The sequence below is a fragment of the Lutzomyia longipalpis genome, chromosome 2 (assembly GCF_024334085.1).
Source record: "Lutzomyia longipalpis isolate SR_M1_2022 chromosome 2, ASM2433408v1".
NCBI classification, from domain to species: Eukaryota; Metazoa; Arthropoda; class Insecta; order Diptera; family Psychodidae; genus Lutzomyia; species Lutzomyia longipalpis.
Genome location: NC_074708.1, coordinates 39,252,045 through 39,271,869, shown reverse-complemented (window position 1 = coordinate 39,271,869; position 19,825 = coordinate 39,252,045). Strand labels below are relative to the sequence as shown.

The window sequence follows — 19,825 nt, the reverse complement described above, 5'->3', positions numbered from 1 at the left end:
TAATTTTATTATAAAAAAATAAGATTTTTCCGTGCAAAAGAAGGATATGCTACAGAATATTTCCGTTTAATAAACAGAAGAATGCAATGGAGACGCCTGGTGCTCACTTAGGCGACTCCATTTCAATAAAAATGATTGCTAAATCACCCTGAACCATTAAAAACGAAAACATAAATATCTAATCTACAAGGGGTGTCTATCTGTCTAATATTTCTACAAATATTGACGAATAATCTGAATCTTAATGAATAATCCGAAGATTTTAATTTAGATAACTTTCCCTTGCTAATCTCTTTCTATTTCCCTAATATAAATCCAAAAATTCTCTTTACTTTCCTGCCAAACCATTTTTAACGCAAAACAAAAACATCGAGCACTCTGCAAAGTATCACACTTTCGCTCTCTTAACCATTTCCCTCTCTTCCAACGCATTTCCAACATAATTTCGCCGTATTTCTTCTCCTCTTTTGCACACAAAAAACAACTCTGATAAACGCGAATGCGAGATGTAGCGGAAGAGAAATGTGAGGCACACAAAAATCCAATTGATTTTTCTCGTGATTTCTTTCACTCATGACTGCGATCTTCAATGATGGTGCTTTGTATGTGAAACACCTCTTGCACGTTCGCATGACTCAATCGTTGGCTCGTTGCGAGTTTTTCCATCGAAATTGCATAATTTTCTTTATACATATTTTTTCTATTTGAATTTGGATTTTTTTTCCTACTTAAAGACTTTTGCAGAATTTTGATTTTAAATGCATTACTTTGGTACAGAAGAATTATTAAGAAATTTACTGTGCAGATCCTTGATCCACCTCTAATTTGTCTCGGAATCTTCTCGCCCTTTTGCATAGGGTGCCTCCCTGTTGGTCCAAACAAAGTACAAACCTCGCGTGCTGCAATGACAAAATGTAAAGGAGATAAATTGCAAATTATTCGGTATATTATTGAGGTATTTTACAGGCATTTAATTGCAAATGATCTGGCAATTTGGGCAGAAAATTGTTGGGTGCGAAGAAGTTTAATGATGGGATGTGGTATTTGGGCCATTAAGAAAAGACAAAAACGCACAACTTTGGATGCATTGTGATCTTGACCTCAATTACAAACAATTTTTTCTCAACATCATCTCCGCTCTGTGTGTCAATTTGTGTGTCTCGTGTCACAGAAATGCGTGCTAAGTGAGGAGATATTTACGAAAAATCACTCTCTTTTTGCTTCATAATGATCAATGTGTTTGTCCAATTAACCATGACCTGCAAAGTTTCTCTCTTTTGAACTCTTTGCCTGCTGTAGGGGCCTTGACTTGAAGTTTTTGAGTACCTCAATGGACACTGACCACGGTAGTTGGTTTTTTTACTTTGCTTCTTGGTAACTATTTATGTACATACAAGACTCGTACTGCTGAGGTCTATAAGTGAGGTCTTTTTGGTCAACCGCAGTCGAAGAATTCAGCAATCATGGTCATCAAATTATATACATTTTGCACTTATTGTTAACCATCAATATAACAATTTCGATTTCTCAACTAAAAGTAACCTTTATTGCTACCAGAAATTGCCTTAATTGATGCCCCGTGGATGATATTTGTAAGCCCATTGTAAATTATATAAATTTCTCACATCAGTAGGACCATAAAATTAGTGCCTTAAGATGTTCCCAAAAGTACTTTTTTGACGATTCAGTGAGTTGAAGCATGAAATCTTTTTACAATCGTGGTAGTAAAATCATTTATATTGTTTCTTAATCTTAATTATTATTGGTTAACTTTATGATAGTTAAGAGCTAGAGCAATAGATTTGACCTCAAATTGAAGGAATAAAAAATAAATTTTCCGTGAAAAAGAAATCTAAGAAAAAATTCTAATTAAGCCAACAATTAAAATAATTCTAGAAAATTGATTTCTTAGTAATTTTGCGAGAGTTATGTAGGAAAGAGAGATTCTTAAAGCAGGATAAATTAATACAATGAAAAGAAATTTAAAAAATCAATTTTTTCATTAACTTTGAAAATTTTTAAATAAAAAAAATTGAGCATTTCCAAAGAAAAGAAAATTTAATAAGAAATCCTTCATCTTGAAAGACTTTTAAAAACTCGTCTTACTGCCTCAAATTAGTTTCTCTCATTATCCAATTGTCTCATATTTTGTTGTGTAAAAGAATCCAATGTTTGTTGGTCCGTATTTATGTGTAGGAAGTGTGTGATGTGAATTATGTGTCACCACTCTGCCGAAATCTCTCTTTACAATCGCGCGCGAGGCACTGAAAGTCGCGCGACTTTCACCGTGTGACAAGGTGTGATGATGGAATCTCAATGCACCCCATACTCACCTATTTGGCGTGTGCATTCCCATGAGAGCCGTGTAGTGATCATCCTTCCTGCACAACCCCATGACGTAGGCGTACCAGTGGAAGCATTTGTATCCCCAAAAACCTCTTTGACTATTTATGGATTCAGCGAAGTAGATGGGAGCACGATCGTGGTTGCAGGAACCTGGAGATGTATCAGTTTGACTCATACAACCAGGTTGGGTGAAGCCTCCATTCATGTAGTAGTCAACATGCCCCGTGGGTAGAAGCAAACCCCTTTCCAGGATATCCGTGTGGATGACATCAACAAAATGAGCATCCCCTGCATCGATACGATCCTCAGGAGGGGCTGTTACGAACATAGGCTTAGCAGGATCCAGTGCAGTGATCCTTGACAATTTTCCCGCTTTGAGGTAATTTGCCACCATCCCAACCACATGAGCACCCAGGCTGAATCCAATGGGATGAAAAGCACTCAATGGGGAGATTTCCTGATCCACCATGTGATCAATCAGCTGAGCCGTGCAATTCGCAACGACCTTTAAATTCCTAACAGACGACAAGTAGCATGGAGACTCCGCAATAGGGCCATAGTCGACGGAAATAACATTGTATTCAGAATAGTTGAAGAGGGCAGGGCGGATGTCGCTGTTGGGGGAGTAATCATGATCACCAGTGTATCCGTGGATCAAGATTACCACTGGGGCACTCTCAACAAAAAGAGAAGAATTTACTGTGTCAGGATTATCGAGATTTAATCGGGTTGGATTTTCCTGAGTTGTCCTGGAAAATATTTGAGATTTGTCTGATTAAAGAACTTGAATTTGCAAAGAAAAATCTCGGAAACTTCTTATTAATTCTTTTTTCTTTTTAATTCCATTCAAGTCAAAGAATTCTGTTTGACTGATTTCTTTTATTAGTTTTAATTCCTTCTACAAAAAAATGCTTTTCCCATAAGAAATAGCGTTCAAGTTCAATTTCAAGTGAACGCCTTCTTTAAATAAGTTTTAGCATCAATAAAATTTGCATATCGCAAACGTGCTTCAAATGCTTCAAATATTTGAACAAGTTTTGTTGCATTTTTTCTTTATTTTTTATTTATTTAATTTCTTTATTTTCACATTTAAATATTTAACAACTTTTCAGATTTTTGTATTATTAAATTTTTTAAAGGTTTATTAATTGAGACAACTCTCTTAAAGATGTTTAGCTAGCATTTACAGTGATGATCCGCAGTAAAATATTTTTTAAGGCGATACAGAAATTATGGAAAATGTTAAAGAATCAATAGGCAAATTGTTTTGGTAAATAGTATCCCCTAATAGGATGAAAATAATTGCTTTAGGCGCATCGAAGAAGCCTGAGAAAAGCCTCAATATTGAATAAAAATTAAGCTTCAAGAATACTACTATTTACAGGCCACTACTGTTTATTTTGTAAATTCTGCTTTTTTAATTACATAAGTAAATTTGCCTAAAAATTAGGTTCTTAATTTTTTTCAGATAATATTGGAGCTTTTCTGTAACGTAGAAAACGTGAAGAATTAGTTTGAATAAAAATCTTAGTGAAATAAAAATTAATAATAAAGTATTACTTCGAGGCATCACTGTATGCTATATGTACTTAAGAACTTTTTCTACTAAAGATATTTTTTTAGAAAAGAAAATTTTTTTGTTCCAACTAAGGGTTAAATTGTAAAAGCTTTTAAATTTCTTTAAGCTCTGAATAAAGAGGTTTCATATTTAAGCCATCATACCTCGTGTAAAGCCAAAATGTGATATCATCATTCGGACAAACTTCCACGGCGGCTTTGCACTCAAACATTCTCCCTGAACTTCTGCTTTGGCGACATTGCGAAAATGACACTGAAATATTTAAATCAGAAGACGACAATGCAAAAATGTTATCAAATTCGAAACTAGTTTTAAATGGAAACACAAGGAAACTTTTTTTTTTTCATTTTTCCAGGAAAAGTGTTGAGCTTCAAAATTATTCAAGGATTTCCTTCTTAACCCTTAAGGTCCATTGGGTCATACGCTGACACAAAGGCTCGATTTTGAAAATGTTTTTTTTTGAAAAGTTATTTTATAAATATTGAGTCCAAATTAGTACAAGACTATGTCTTTACAATCCCTGATCATTTTATGACCACAAAAGGACATCCCCAAGGACTCACAGGATCAGTAAGGACGAAAAACCGAAAATTTTTGAATTGGGATCTTTTGCCAAAAATGTCTTATTTGAGCACAAAGGAACCCCTAAAAATTATTTTTAGTGCAATCAGCTTGCTAGATTGATCGCGGACCTTAAAGGGTTAAGAAATTTGGATTTGCAGAAAACATTTATATTTTCTTTCAACATTTATACAGCCATAAATCAAACGTTTAATTTTTTCACTAATTTTACTTTTGAGACAACTTATCACAATTAACACCAAATTAATTTTCTTTAATTTTCTTTATTACCTGATAACACGCATAAAAAGACAATAAAATAGACACTTCCACTTTGCATGTTAATTTGCAAGAATTTTAGGGAAGAGGCATTTAAAATTCTAACTCAAATTCACCGGGGGTTCTACTTTTGCGTCCTTTCGTGTCTTAATTCGCTGGAGAACTATTCTAGAGCAGTCACAACTGTCTACATACCCAACAGCGATTTATAAGTAATCAAAAAGAATTCTTATCAACTACTTTTTCTTTATACCAATTTACATAGAAACAAGGTAAGAACCTCTTCAGTGGGTTTCCCGCTGCCACATGGGGTGCAAAAAAACAGAATGAGGAAAAAATAGTTTTTGTGTGAACATAAATAATACTTTTTTATCAATTTTTTTTACTACTGTTCTGTTAAAGAAAATATTCAATTTGTTGCTGAGTTTAAGTTCTTTTTGTACGGGAACAGGTGAATTAATTTTTAAGAGACGAGAAAAAGCCAATAAAGTTTCAATAAATGAGTACGAGGAATCACATAATTCTAAGAATTGAAAGTGTGGCAGTAATATTTTAAAATCCCAGCACGACTATGCCTAAATTTTGTGATAAAAAGATCTATAAAAGCATCATTTCTTTTAATTTTTTAATCTTCATGAAATAAAAATTTAACGATAAGTTTAAAGACTCAGAGGAAAAAAAAGAAGGCACGTTCTTCTTAAAAGAAATTCTCACAATTAGGTGAATCACTCATTTTAGGTTTTATTAAATAGTAGTTAAACGTATAGATTTTTATTGGCACACATGCTTTTATTTATTTCCTTTAAGAAAATGCGGGAGAAATGATTTTTTTTCATTAATTAATTTATTTTTTTAAAAAAGACTTTTTCTTTTAAGAACAATACAGAAAAGGTTGATTAAAATTTTTTTGATAAAGTCTTAATATCTTAAAGATTAATCGTTGCTATTAAAGGAGAAACTGGAGCTTATTAAACGGAATTAATTGTAGTTTGCTTCATCTAATTCTAGCAGAGATTTCAATGATTTTCCGGAGAGAAAGAAAAGTAAGAATTTTACTATAAAAAATCAATCCAGATCAAATAATTCTCATTCTACAACTTTGTTCAGGACCTTTTGCCTTATCCTGTTAGGAAACATAATATTTTTGGCGATTCCTTCACTCTTTCTAACTTTCTTACCTTTTATTATTTTCTAATAAGAATTAATGAACTTTTCTTGCTCTTGATGAATTTTTAAACAACCAATCTTTGATTTCTTTGCCTTTAAACTTATTTCTTTATTCTCCATAAAAAGTAATTCTCGTTTTTATTTTTTATTTTTTGAATAAAACGAATCTTTAAAAAAAATCGTTATTCTTTTAAAATTCCTTTCAGATTTACTCCACTTCACTCTTATCGACAGTGCCTGTAATAAAATTGAAGACAATCTTGACATTTTCTTATCATCCCCGGCCTCTTGAATATTGTCTATTAATTTTATCTGATGGTTGTACCCACTCAACTGTTGTTCAGAAGTGCCATAGCAATGGAGACGGTGCTGAAAAATATTTTCCTGCAGAGTGTCGAATCGGTGCGGATGAAAAATCTCTTTCAAAACCAAAAGTGTTTACAAGTTAATCACACAAGTGGCCGATTGATTGTGGAAATCAATGCTGGGAGATGCACGACACCACATCGGGTTGACATCACGGGCAAGCGATGCCACCTTGTGGGCTTCGGTAAGGCAGTTTACGGCATGGCAGCCGAAGTGGAAGCTATTCTGGGCACACACCTTGTGTCGGGGATACTCAGTGTACCCTGTGGAACGGTGGAAAAATTCAAAGGGACTGTGCAGCTCAACGGTCGCTTGGAGGTTTGTGAGGGGGCGAAGAATAATCTACCGGATGATGAAGCTCTTGGGACGGCGATTAGAGTAAAAGAATTCGCGTCGAGGCTGTCGGATGATGATGTGCTGTTTGTGCTCATTTCGGGCGGTGGGAGTGCCCTCCTGCCTCTTCCGGCAGCGCCAGTGAGTCTCGGGGAGAAAATGCAAATTATCCGAATGTTGGTTAAATGCGGCGCCACAATAAACGAACTGAACACGGTACGAATTGCAATTTCCAGCATAAAGGGTGGCAAACTAGCTACTACAGCGAGGAAGGCTCATCAAATAATTTCTCTAGTAGTCTCTGATATTGTTGGGGATCCCGTGGATTTGATTGCAAGTGGACCAACCTATGTATCCAACATTAACTATCAAAAGGCAGCTAATGAAATTATTGATCAGTATAAATTGCGCGGGAAACTTCCGAAGTCCGTTGAAGAAGTTCTAAATGGAAAATTCAAAGATGAGGAGGAGATAAGAATGCCAAACAATCACATTTCTATAATTGCAAATAATTCAATAGCCGTTGAGGCAGCCTTATTGGACGCTAAGAAAGCTGATCTTCATGCAATTTGTCTATCAAGGACCATTGAAGGCGATGTTGAGAAATTAAGCGAGATTTACCTGCAACTTCTTCTTGCAATCAAAGATTATCTCCACCTCGATCCAAATGTAGAGAATAAAAATCTCTTGAGGAAGAAATGCGAGACCATTTTGAAGGATCTAAAATATGATGGAGATTTTATCAATAATCTCATTGAAGCTTTAAAAGAAAAATCAAAGCGAGGACTTTGTATTGTAGCAGGAGGTGAGATAACAGTTGAAATTAAAGGTAAAGGACTTGGAGGAAGAAATCAAGAATTAACACTGCACGTTCTCCGGAAGTTACTCAATCACGATGAATGTCATGAGTTAGGGGAGGTGGCCTTCCTCTCAGCCGGCACTGATGGGATTGATGGCCCAACATCAGCTGCAGGAGCCGTAGGGACACTCTCAGGACTCAAAGGATGCTCCACCAAATGCACCCTCGAGGATTTTCTCTCCACCAACAATTCATACGCCTTCTGGAGAGACTTCTACCCCCGTGGGCACATTGTAACAGGACACACGGGTACAAATGTAATGGACATCCACATACTCTTCCTCCCATTTTCATAGAGCGCACACAATATATACGATAAGCATCGCTCAATGGGCAGCGGAATGCGCGCGAGGCATTAACATTCATTAATGATGATGATAGCGGAGTGAAATTAATTCAATTCCTGTTTATGGGTGTCAATTTACAATAAATGCGCCATGCAATAACGTGGTGTGTTTGAAAGAAAAGCCAGAAGCGCAGACGGCAAATCCGAGTGTTGGCTGCGAGGAGATAGTTGAGGCCTTCTCCGCGTATGCCTATTTTCGAGCTGATTTACTCATATCCGGTTTTCCGAGAGATCTCAATCCACCACCTACAATTCCGCACACAACCACTCTCCATGGCCCGTGCTTTGTTAATTAACAATTAAGGAACTCACTCTGCCAGACTAATAGACGCGGCAAATGATGGTCTTTTCTCCCGCGTTTTTTTTTTATTTTATTCCAACTGCCCCGCGTAACTCTCCTCAATGGCTTCTTCATCTTCATTTTTGATATTATTTGTATTAAAGAGTCACATTTTTTCCTTCTTTGCTTTTTGGTGTGTGTGTGTGTGTGTGTGCCAGCATGTTTCCTTCTTAATTTCTTTTATTTTTCAAGAAGATAAAATAACTTACTTTTGGAAATATGGAATGCTCAATGGAATGCCCTGCTGCATACAAGAGAAAATATTTAGAAATTTTTCAATATACATAATATAAATTAACTCAAGCTAAACTTAACCCTTTCACGTCCAATGTGAAACATAAAAACATTGAAACATGCGCTTTTTATCGTGATTTTTACAAGGATTTTTATTCTTTGAATTTTTTTAGAGGACTTTTCTCAGTCAGAACGTCTTCTTTTGGCCCCTTATGCGTGAATTTGATGCATTTCTAACATGGAAAACAATTACATTCATAAATAATTGAAAAAATAAAATATTTCACGTTTGGGTCAGCGTATGATTCAAAAAACGTTAAAGGGTTAAGTGGAGAAAGAAAAGGACGTTATACACTATACATAGAGAAAAGAGTCTAATGCAAAATACATGAGTTAAGTCCTCTGGCTGTAAGGAAATCTACTTTTTTTTTTAATTATATTGTATATTTTTCCAACGCTATTTATTTATTTTTTATTATCAAAAAAAAAAAAAGAATAAATACAAGCTCTGAAAAATATTCACAATTTAAGACGCCAACTAGACTACATTTCATCTCTTTTAATTCAATATTCTGTTCTTAGTTTTTTTTATAACTTATTCTTTTCAAAAAAGATATTTTTAAAGATTCCACCGATTCCACATAACAGATTTTATAAATTAACTCCATTCTGTTCATAAACTCACCCCATTTGACGGTATTATTTTCACAAAATCTTCAAAGTATTTCCACCCACGCAAATGAAATATTTTGCATAAATGTCACGAAATTTACAAAAAAAAACTTTAATGAATCACTTCTTATGATGTGGTGGCATTTGATCCATCAGCAAGGAGTCCATCCATAAAATAAGCCGCGCTCAAAAGAGACCGAGGCCTGATCACTTAATAGTCCGCGTATTCGACATATCAAATTTCACTTCATCTCCTGAGCATCCCGTGCCTTTGTCGCAACACATCTCCTCTTCTTCTATACCTCCAATTGCCGATTGCATGTCATCCTGTCTCCCGAATTGGCGCGATCAAGCAAAAAGGACACCGAAAATAGCGCAAAATGACGTTTGGTGGATTTCCTGTTTAAAATGGGAGTGCATCGTTTTTCTTTTCTTTTCTTCCTTCTCCACCATATTCCTGGTGCGGCAAAGTTATGCGGCTGTTTAATAAATAATTGGCGAATTCAATTGAAAATCACGGCTTGCGCAGCAGTTGAGTTGAAAAAGGCCAGCTGTCCGTCATTGGACGTTTATTAAAATATTTATAGTGTTATCCACGGGGTAATTTATTTGCTCACTTCTTGCGAGAGATCTTCAAACACACACTACTTGGCGGATTGAACGCAGAAAGGACAGATAGATGGACAGACGACATGAAGATAATCAAGCCAGAGATTCTGCAAAGCCTGCAAAGCACTATATTATTTGGTATTCCAAATAAATTACATAAATAGGTAAGAATAGGTATTTTGTGATTATCCATAAAAGTGAATTTTGTACATAATTAGAAGGAATTTAAGGAGAATTTCTGAAATTCGGAAATTAAAATTAGAAAGAAAGAACGAATATAAGTAAAAAGAGTTCTCATTCTAATGAACAATCTTACATAACAGCAATTGGAATAAAAATAAATGAATAAAAAGAAATCCTTAATCAAGCTTCTCATTTTCCAATAGGATCAGTAGGAAAATGCAAGGACAACAGAGCAATTTAAAAACATTTACTGCCAAAATCTTACAATAACTTTTAAATTCTAGGAAAAGTAAATTAAATATTTTTAGCCGAATCTATTCCATTGATATCATTTTGTATATTTTTGTGTGAAATCGGTGAAATCTTTGCTGTTTTTTCTCAGCTAATTTTCAGATGGAAAATGAGAAATTTTATTCTATTTTTTATCCTTTCTAAGATATTATCTTTGTCCAGATTGTTCATTTAACTCTTGGAAGTTTTTGCTGGCCAAAGTGGCCAATTTGACTTTTTTTATTCAATCGCCACAGAACTAAAATCTATTTAAAATTTCGTGATATATTCTACGGTTATATGTAGGGAAGTTTAATTACTTTAAGTTCTTCAGAAGAAAACTTTGAAAAATATTTTCTTTTCGGTCATCCAAGGGTTAAAGTCCTTCATTTATTAGGGCTTACGTAATCTCTTACATTTTAAGAGTGAATTTCACTACTAATTAATTTTCAAAAAATTAATCTAATAAATTAATTAACAACGCACAATCAACTATTGCCGTAGAATATCGAGTTAACCCCCTATAAGTGAATGGGTTGTGTAAAGAGTTTCTGTGTACACACATCCAATGGCCCCTGTTGGATGATCAACGGCAACGTGGGGCTCGGGGAATTGGGTATAGGCATGCGAAAAAGCAATATTTGGGCGAGGTGGCACCAATATGTCTACTGCAGCAATTCACATTGTATATTGTATGTGCTGAGAAAACACAGAAATTATGTATTTTTGGTGTAAATTGTGATGGAATTTTAAACAAGTCACTTTGCATATTTCTCCTAAATTTTTTCCACAAAAAGATATATATCTTCAAACCACAAATTAATCCGGCACATTTAAATGTATATTTGCCTTTAGAGATTATAATTACTTAGACACAAAAAAAGAAGAAGATGAAAAAAAAAATATTTTAATGAGTTGCAAATATATTCGCGTGCTGGTAGAAGTGAGTGAAAGAATTAATAAAGCGTAGAATGGCAAAATGGTGTGTGGAAAATTGAAGATGATCTCAACGTGAATATACGGGGAGACTCTTCAGGTGTTCACCACAGCACTATAAATATCACTTTTTCCTCACAGTGATTTTTTTTCTGCCACCTTCACAACCCGCGGCCGAATTAAATTATCCATACACGATGGATTCTTACATTACACCCCATATGTGCCATAGCTCCTATATGGATGGTCATCGTGTCTCCATTTATTGCTCATATAGGTATATATGGGGGTATCTGATTACAAAATCTTAAATAGCCAAGCAAGCACCGCAGATCGCCAGCGCGAGATCAAAATCTCGTCTACCTACCAGTTTATATTATTTATGATTATTATTCGTAATCGTGAAGAAGGAAAAAAAATTTGATATTTTCCAGGTGTTCGCAACACCTCGATCAATCGATCGCCCCCCTGCACCTCCCTCCCGTGCACACACTCTCTTTCTCTCTCACCAAACGACCTCACACCACACCACAGCAATATTGTACAAGACAGCCTCTTTGCGTCACGCCGATCACAATTCCTCTCAATACAGCAGGTTATTTTGCATAACAAAAACGACACACTCAAAATATCGCTGTCCGAATCATTTGAAGGTGCTGCCATGTGAAAATCAACCCAACATGATGCATAAATATATAGCGAAAATTTTATATACATATATTATTCGCACATTTTATCATGCAGTCATTCCAAAACTTTCCAAGCTCGCTGAAGGCTCTATTTTAGTATGAGACTCTAAACAAGTCATGAATGCAATAGAAAATATATTTTTCCAAGTTATAAATATGACTGGGAAAATGTTAATGTGCTCAAGAGTGAAGCACTGATTATTATTTGTTTTTAAAGCTTTTTTGAGGAGCTTTATTTAATTGTCTTAAATTCATTTCAATTTTTTTTAAAACTCTTATGAACTCATATTCGTTTATTCGTATTTGACAGCAGCTATACCATGCGTCAAAGGGTTAAGTAGAAATATAAAATAATTAACCCTTTCGCGATATTTGATTTTTTTTATAATTTCAACAGGATAATTATCGTGATACAAAAAATCAATATTTCGATTTCTTTTGAAGAAAGGATTAAGAAAAATAATTTTAAAAAAAAACGAAAAACTCACAAAATATATTTTATCGTTTATTCATGCCAGTCACAATAGGGTTAATATACATATATATTAAGGAATATCAAAATTTAAAAAAAAAATGAAGAAATCTTCTTTTGAATAAAACTTCAATTAAAGAAAAAGAAATTAAATAACCACTTTGAAATTCTTTGAAAATTTTTATTAGGCTGAAGTTATAATATAAATTATTTAACACTGGAGGACAAAACTGGTAATCGCTGCCAATTCGACTTTTTTTAAAACGCCATACATTAAAATCTATCCAAGTTTTCTTGATAAATTTTTCATCTATGTGTAGACGACTTCAAATACTAGAAGTTCGTCAAAAAAAATCTGTAAAAACGTTTTCCTTATAGTAGAAAATTAAGCTTAAAAATTGAGGTTAGAAATTCGTGTCCTTAAAGTGTTAAAAACGTTTGTTCTTGATGATTTTTTTTGTTTAAAAAAAATCGAGAATATTATAAGATTTAGTTTTTTAATTGATATAAATTGTTAAGCATGAAAGGGTTAAATGGCTGCAATTTTATAAACAGAATGTTGAGAATCTTTTCTTTACAAGGAAAAAGTGTTTTTTAAACATTCATAAAACATTATAGTGATAAGGACGAATTTCTAACTTATTTTTTACCATGAAAGGGTTAACATTGTTCTTTGAAAATCAACGTCTTTCAATATTTCCTAAATTCCAGAACATCCACGTCATTTAAATGCATTTCCCAGCGTCTTTATTTAAGAGTATTTCAAGTTCTTATTGTAAATTCCTCCCACCGGTCGCCACACCCTTAGATTTTATTAATTTCCTCCACAATGACTCAAAAATTTCCTTAAGCTCGCATATGTGCTCTTGAGTGGTTTGAGAAACAGCGATATTTTATACGATCTTGTGTGCTTTTTTTGATACATTCGCGCTCGATGGTAGCGAGTTTGTCGCAGAGACTTTCGCCTTTTATCCGTTGTTGTTTTTTTCCTCTTTCTCTGCGATGTGGAAATACAATAAGAGAAAGAAAAGAAAAAAAGAGCTTTGAAGAAAATCTCTGTGTGTGCATAGAGAGAGATTGTGGTGGATGGAAGGTGGTTGAAGCTGGGTGGATCATTTGTACGGGCAACACCTTATGGCATGCCAGGTGATAGAAAGTTCAAATTTGAGCAATTCAATGGCTGTATAAAAATAATCCGACATAGTTCCATCATGCAAATTGTATGTTGTATGTCGCTTCGCATATACATGGCGCGCGCGAGATGAGGTACCTCGCCGCGATGGTGTTCCATGGCGAATACAGATGTGGTTGGGAACAGTAATCGCGGCATGTGACAGTGTAGTTGCGGTGCCTGTGGATGGTGGCCCCATGAGAGTTCCACATTTTATAATAACTCTGCGGCGTGGACAAGTGTTGCGGGCAAAGTTGCTGCCGTTGGTGTGCCTTTGGTGTATATACGACGAGCACAAGTCCAACGATATATTAAATGCTGAGTAGTGGACGGTGTTGTGGCTCTGGTGCGTAGCTGGACCCCAACTTTAAACCGTTCACGAGATAGACTTAGCCAGTAGAGAGTTGATCGCAGACTTAACAGCATCAATTCTGTGGCGGTTTTCATTAATTAATTGATTAATTATTTAATTAAGTAATTAATGCTATTACCATAAATCTCCTTTCCCTCGAACCCACAACGACGCAACGACAAAAGGGGGAGGGACATTTTTTTTTTACATTGAGACAGTGTTCGATGGTTTTCCTTCTATTTTTCCACCCAACAATCCTCCTGTTATTTTTTTTTCGTTGCTAATCGTGTGCACTTGTATTTACCATGCCGATGGTATGTGTGCGATGGTGGTGCTTGTGGTGAAAAGTGATTGAAAAGTGCCTTCTTTCGTCTTTTCTTTTCCTCATTTAATGAAATAAAAAAAAAAAACTTGGGTGAGAAGAAGGTGATATTGCAGCAAATTTCAACCCATGAGCTTTTGCGACACGAACGACCGTCAAGTGAGCGGGACCTGCTCCGTGGAATTCCACCTCTTTTGCACCACATTCGGTGGATCTGTGTGAAAATTCAATTTAAAATAATGAAAAACAATCTCTCCTGGCGCATAAAATTGCAATTTTATTTCATTTAGACTTGATTATTGCTCTCAGTGCTAATTTAGCGCTTGTTTTATATATATCTGACTACATATAATATATAAATCTAAACTACAAATTAAAGAAAAATAAAAATAAAATGAAGTGAGTGGGAAAGCCATGACTTTGAGGTCGAAAATCGAGAGACAATCTTCTTGGCTGCCGAATTGAAGTGCGAGAGACTTCTTTTCATCCCATATGCTGTTCAGCATACCATCGGCCAAACGGTGTTGCTGGCTGAATTTCAACATCGATCTCTTCGCATATTATCAACTCTTTTTTCGCCACTCACTCTCCTTCATTTTGTACATACCAACAAAACTTTCCTTCACATTTCATCGCAAAGCCGAATTGTGTGGCTTATTGCAATAATATATTGATCAAAAAGTGGATGTGTTTCTTCATCAAGATTCGTTGGTGTTTAAAAGAAAAACTTCTTTTCCCCCCAAACATCTCCTCTCTCACCGAATAACTTCTTTTTTTTTTTTAATTTTATGTGGTGTCTTCTCTTAGTGCAAAAGAGAGATCCAAAAAACTGACCGCAAACGTACTCAACAAATTAGGAGTGACTTCTAACATTTTTTTTTTAAATAATGTAAGAAGAACCTAAAAAAACAGACGAAATATATAGATGGAACATAGTGGAATTGGTGAAGTTTCGGACGGTAGTGCTGTGTTATATTTTTCTAACTAATTAGTAAGAAATAAAACTTGTGACTTAAGCATATGATCACTCCATAGCGCATGTACATCGTGACGGAGTTAATTACACAAAAAAAAATATCCCAATAAACAACTTTCGTGAACAACACGCATCTTTCGAACGAAAACTCTGTGCTATATGGACAAAAAAGTTTCCCCTTCCATTCACGCAGTTTTCCCCCTTTTTGCATAAATTGTGAAAAATAATTTTGCAAGAAAATCAAAGTGCAAAAAAGCTCAAAAGCTCTGTGGAAAACTATGTGAAAATAAATTGCAAGAGGAAAAAATTTGCGAATCTGCGCATTAGGCATAAAGCTCTCGCAAGGCGTGAGATCAAAGCTCATCGTGAGAGAGAACTTTTGTGAAGACATAGTGTACCAAGTGGAGGCATGAAGAGCACAGGCGTTGTACCAAAATAGCACCTCGTGCCGTACATTTTATCCACAATTTATCTGTGTATCCCTGTAATGACTAAGTGTAGGATCCTCAAGCTAAGGATTTACCTACATACCCCCAAATCATTCATCACATCCCGGAGCCAACAAGAGAACTGGGAATAACAAATCAAAGGGGTGCCATACCCCCCCATCGTGTCAGCTCCCAACGCACCAACTAAGGTGAGTCTCAAAAGAAAAAAGAAAAAAGATCAAAAGATTCCCCTAAAAAATCTCTTAAGCACTCCAAATTTTGTTTACAAATCCAAATACTCGCCCTGATGAAAGAAATATCTCCTGAGCGCAAAAAAATGTACTGCGTGGTATTTTTTTGTTGTTGTTGTAACAAACCAAATGAAGCTGCAACATACCCAATGATTTAATATGTAATTTAGCAATGATCGCAGAGATTTTCTTCCGGGTAATGATCTCCACTCCCAATCCGCGCCAATATCATCCACACCGAGCACGCTCGAGAGTTCCGCAAAGGGGCGTCCAATTGTGGCCTTTTCACATTTCACAAAGCGGATTGCGAAGTGATATTGCACAAAAGTTTTGGTCTAAATTTAAACTTTTGAGTAAGGCTGCGTTGAGTGATATTGACCAAAAGCACTCGGAGGAAAATTGTGGAGAAAACTTTCGGATGAAAATTCAAAAGATGAAGATTCTTGAGGGGGTTTTCTCAATTTTCCCGCGGTAGACGTTTGTGGAAAAGATTACAGAATTTTTATTTTTGCATTAAAGATTTTAATTTCTTACCTAAAAAATTTTTTTTTATTAAATTAAAGATTTTTTACTATTTTTTTATATTTCAAAGGAAAAATATTAACATTGATTTTTCCTTCTTAAAAATCGAAACTATCTGGTTGATTCTAATTCTTTTCTTTTCTTAAAATTCGTCAGTTATAAAATAAAATTTATTCTGGGAAAAAATCTTACAGGATTTTTACATTTTATTATATTCTTAAATCGTATATTTAAAGGAAAATTACTTTTCTAGGGCTCTTAAAAGATCTTTTAACTCTTATTTTTTTGGAACAAAAAAATCTTTATTTTTCTTTTATAAAACGACAATAGAACGATTTAAAAATGTCTATCTGTCAAAATCTTACAACATCTTTTAAGTGTTTATAAAAGAAAAGAAAAGATTTTTATCAGAATCTACCTCCATAGTCAACTTAAAGACTTTAAACAATCCTTAATAATTAATTTTCGCTTAAAAATATTTTTGGTTTATTTTTAGAAAACTGAAAAAGTTAATGAACTGGACAATCCTCATTAATTTTAATTTAAAACAATATAAATTGATTTTTTCCTTCAAAACTTTTCATTTTTTCTGAATTCTCATCAGAATCAAAGGAGAGTTTAAGAAAGATATATTTTCTTAGGTTTTTAGACATTTCTTTTCATTTTTTTTTTCATTAAAAGTTATTTTTAAAAAAATCAAAATAAATCTACCCTTACAAGTTAAAAGCTCATGAAAAATTTATTCAGTCTCTGGGCTTTTGATTAGTCAAAAATAAATTGATTTTATCAATTATTTGTAGGTAAAGAACTTTTTTTCTTGTAAATTAAAATTTAAAATTTTCCACATAGAATCTTTTCTTATTTACAATAATCAATTGCCTCACCTCCCCCCAGAAAGAAACTTTTACACTGAAATGCGCAATTTATCAGCCCCGTGGAGTTCCGTGTTTGAACCTGGCGGTCAGTAAAGTAGCAACAGGTGTAAGTTTGTACCTTCAATTCGATCATTTTTAATAATTTCATTAAGCCGAAGAATGTGAGTAGAGACGCGAAGAAGTATGCCGTGGCTGTGAAAAGAAATGAGGACGTTTTATTGATCAAGTCCCGTTTTTTTTCTCATCCAAAATAACACTCGCTGTTAATTTTCTTGGGAGCTTACCTGTGCGTATACATATATATGTAAATCGATGGCTTCGAGTGAAAGAGAAGCGAGGTTACGAAATATATAAATGTTCAAGTTTTGGAAACTCCCGATTAGGAATTATATGAGTGTCTTGTGTGTGACTGTTTTTTTTCTTGTTTGTGCCCTAAAGTCTTATGGGCGCATGATTTTTTTCGTGGTCACCAGTGAAGAATGTTGATTTTTCGTAATGAAGGGCCATTATGTAAATTGGCTATTTCTCAATTAAAAAAAAATGATCAATGCGAGACATGGAGAAAATTTGACAATACTTCTTGAATTCTCTTCTTGGCCTTTCCCATTTTCAGCCAAGTGTGTGTGTTGTGATTGCGCAGATCGTGATGAATTCAACACAAAATTAAAATTCTTCAGTAACGTCCGCCAAGAGCAAGAGTAACGATGTCCGTTTGGTGGATGAATGAATGAAAAATCAATCCATGTATGTCAAAATAATGCACTCCTTCCAATGATCTTTCAACCGGTAGCTGCGCAACAAGAAAACGTGCATCTTTCCGCCGTGTATATATAGCAATTCACATTTTGCCAAAGGGAGTGCGGGGTGGTGTGCACCAAAGGGGAAATGTGACGAGTTGCGAATAGCATAAGAAGTGCACACACAACCTGCACCAGGCGGACGAACAAAAAAATGCGCACACACATATTTTATATAAATAATTTAAAAGATCAGCGATCATTCAACCATCCATCATTGAAATCACAATCCATTGATAAATTCATAAGTCATCTTATTTTATTCTTGTCACGAACATCCTATCGATACATGCGCAGGGCAACCGATATAACACTGCCTGCCAAATTATTTGGTACACTCCGTCGCGGAGTTTTAATTCAGAAAAAAAAATAAACCTATCTATTAACCTAACCTAAAGTTCTATTAAGAACTTTCCTTCAGGATTAATAGAGCGTGAATTTGACTCAAAATTAAGTAAAGCCTCAGTCTATTTAAATTTTTCGAAAATTATCTTTGCAATTTCTTTTTTATTATTTTTAACTTCGTTCAGATTCATTAAACAAGAATTTACCCAAATTGGTTTAGAACCGCCTTTCATTAGAGGTTTGAAATTTTTTTCTTTTAATTTTTTTTAGTCTAATGAATCCAAACGAAGTTTAAAATAGAACAAAAAAGAAAATGCAATAGATAATTTTCCCAAGAATAATAGAGAGTGAAGCTTTACTTAATTTTGAGCCAAATTAACGTTTTCCTTTTATCTCTGTTTTTATTCTAAAGAAAATTTCTTAGAACATTCCAAGAAATATTGTTTTTTTATTTTTTTATTTATTAGTTCTTCCTTTATGTTTTATGTTAATGTTTAACTTATTTTTTTATTGATCTAGACTAAATAGAATTAAATAGAATTAAAAGAAGTAAAAGTTCAAGCTTTAGAAATAAATATTAAGAAGCTTAGAAATTATGAAAAAAAACCAGAACTCTCATTTAAATGTAAAGAATACGATGAAATACGCCTAACCAGCTTCTTTAGCTCTTAATATGTACAGGATGTCAAATACCTACCTACAATTTGCTATATATACATTTTACTATTATATATAAGATACACTATAATTATTTTCCTTAGAAAATATAATATTTTCTTAGTTTACTTTGAGAACTTAGGCATCACTTGACTTTTTTCTTAGGCATAAATATTTTCTTAAATATTCTCTTCACTATAAAAAATATATATCTATCTATTACCTATTTATTATTACCTATATACAAATTACATAAAAACTTCTATATATTTTTCATAAAATAGACGAATTTATATTAAAAACTATTAAAAAAAAAAGAAAATTGTGAAGGAATTCTTGTGTTGGGCAGTGTAGATACTGCGGAATGGCACTTAAAGATGCGCAAAAAAGTGAACAAGTGACTTGTATATTAAAATAACAAAAATCCTCGGGACAAGAAGAGTACCACAACTGCACAATAACTTCTCATTGTGCGATGTGGTGAAGCGCAGCAGAAGAGAGCTGATTCCAGGAGGACAAAATCATTGAAAGAAGTAGTTGACTAATGAATTATTGCTGGTTGCGCTGAATCTCCACTGCTTCGCATGCCACTCACTCGGCAGCTACTGGGTGTACACCTCGCGGATCCACGCACCCAGGCATTGGAACAGATGCCTATGATGGAATACCTATCGGGCGGGTTCTCCGGGCAATTCAAGAATGCACGGCATTAATGCCGAAGACATACCATGGTGCGGTGGAAGGTAAGACTTGGAAAAAAATGTGCTCGCGCATGGAAAAACCAGGCCGGCCACTTAGACGTTGGCTCTCTTGGCTCAATTGTGTAATTGAACAGCAGTGCGGAGATATGGCCAAAAAAGAAACAAGAAAGGTTCAATGGGAAACCAA

The 19,825-nt window shown here is 34.5% G+C and overlaps 3 protein-coding genes across 8 annotated transcripts in view; 2 read left to right on the top strand and 1 right to left on the bottom strand.

The window, feature by feature from the left end:
- Positions 1-679: 679 nt before the first annotated feature.
- Positions 680-4,904, bottom strand: LOC129791362 (inactive pancreatic lipase-related protein 1-like). The gene is made up of 4 exons (XM_055829506.1): positions 4,778-4,904; positions 4,069-4,177; positions 2,334-3,095; positions 680-899 (listed from the first exon to the last, which is right to left on the bottom strand). The coding sequence occupies exons 1-4, from the start codon at positions 4,824-4,826 to the stop codon at positions 821-823; spliced, it is 999 nt and encodes a 332-aa protein (XP_055685481.1). The 5' UTR covers positions 4,827-4,904; the 3' UTR covers positions 680-820.
- A 1,260-nt stretch (positions 4,905-6,164) lies between these two features.
- On the top strand, positions 6,165-7,936 carry LOC129791337 (glycerate kinase). Its single transcript, XM_055829464.1, has one exon. The coding sequence runs from the start codon at positions 6,248-6,250 to the stop codon at positions 7,784-7,786; it is 1,539 nt and encodes a 512-aa protein (XP_055685439.1). The 5' UTR covers positions 6,165-6,247; the 3' UTR covers positions 7,787-7,936.
- A 5,253-nt stretch (positions 7,937-13,189) lies between these two features.
- LOC129791346 (protein decapentaplegic) overlaps positions 13,190-19,825 on the top strand; it is a 28,506-nt gene continuing 21,870 nt past the window's right edge. The window contains exons 1-2 of one of the 6 annotated variants that reach the window (XM_055829484.1): positions 13,582-13,886; positions 14,894-15,699. The gene's annotated coding sequence lies outside the window, so the exon portion shown is untranslated. Of the gene's footprint in view, positions 15,700-19,825 lie in introns of all 6 variants that reach the window. The other 5 variants (XM_055829483.1, XM_055829482.1, XM_055829479.1 and 2 more) reach the window with 5 other exon arrangements.

Coding starts and splice junctions, on each gene's coding strand:
- LOC129791362 (XM_055829506.1), bottom strand. CDS start 4,826: ATGCAAAGTGGAAGTGTCTATTTTATTGTCTTTTTATGCGTGTTATCA. Junction 4,178..4,777: donor CTTTTTATGCGTGTTATCAG/GTAATAAAGAAA, acceptor TAAATATTTCAG/TGTCATTTTCGCAATGTCGC. Junction 900..2,333: donor GGAATGCACACGCCAAATAG/GTGAGTATGGGG, acceptor TTGTCATTGCAG/CACGCGAGGTTTGTACTTTG.
- LOC129791337 (XM_055829464.1), top strand. CDS start 6,248: ATGGTTGTACCCACTCAACTGTTGTTCAGAAGTGCCATAGCAATGGAG.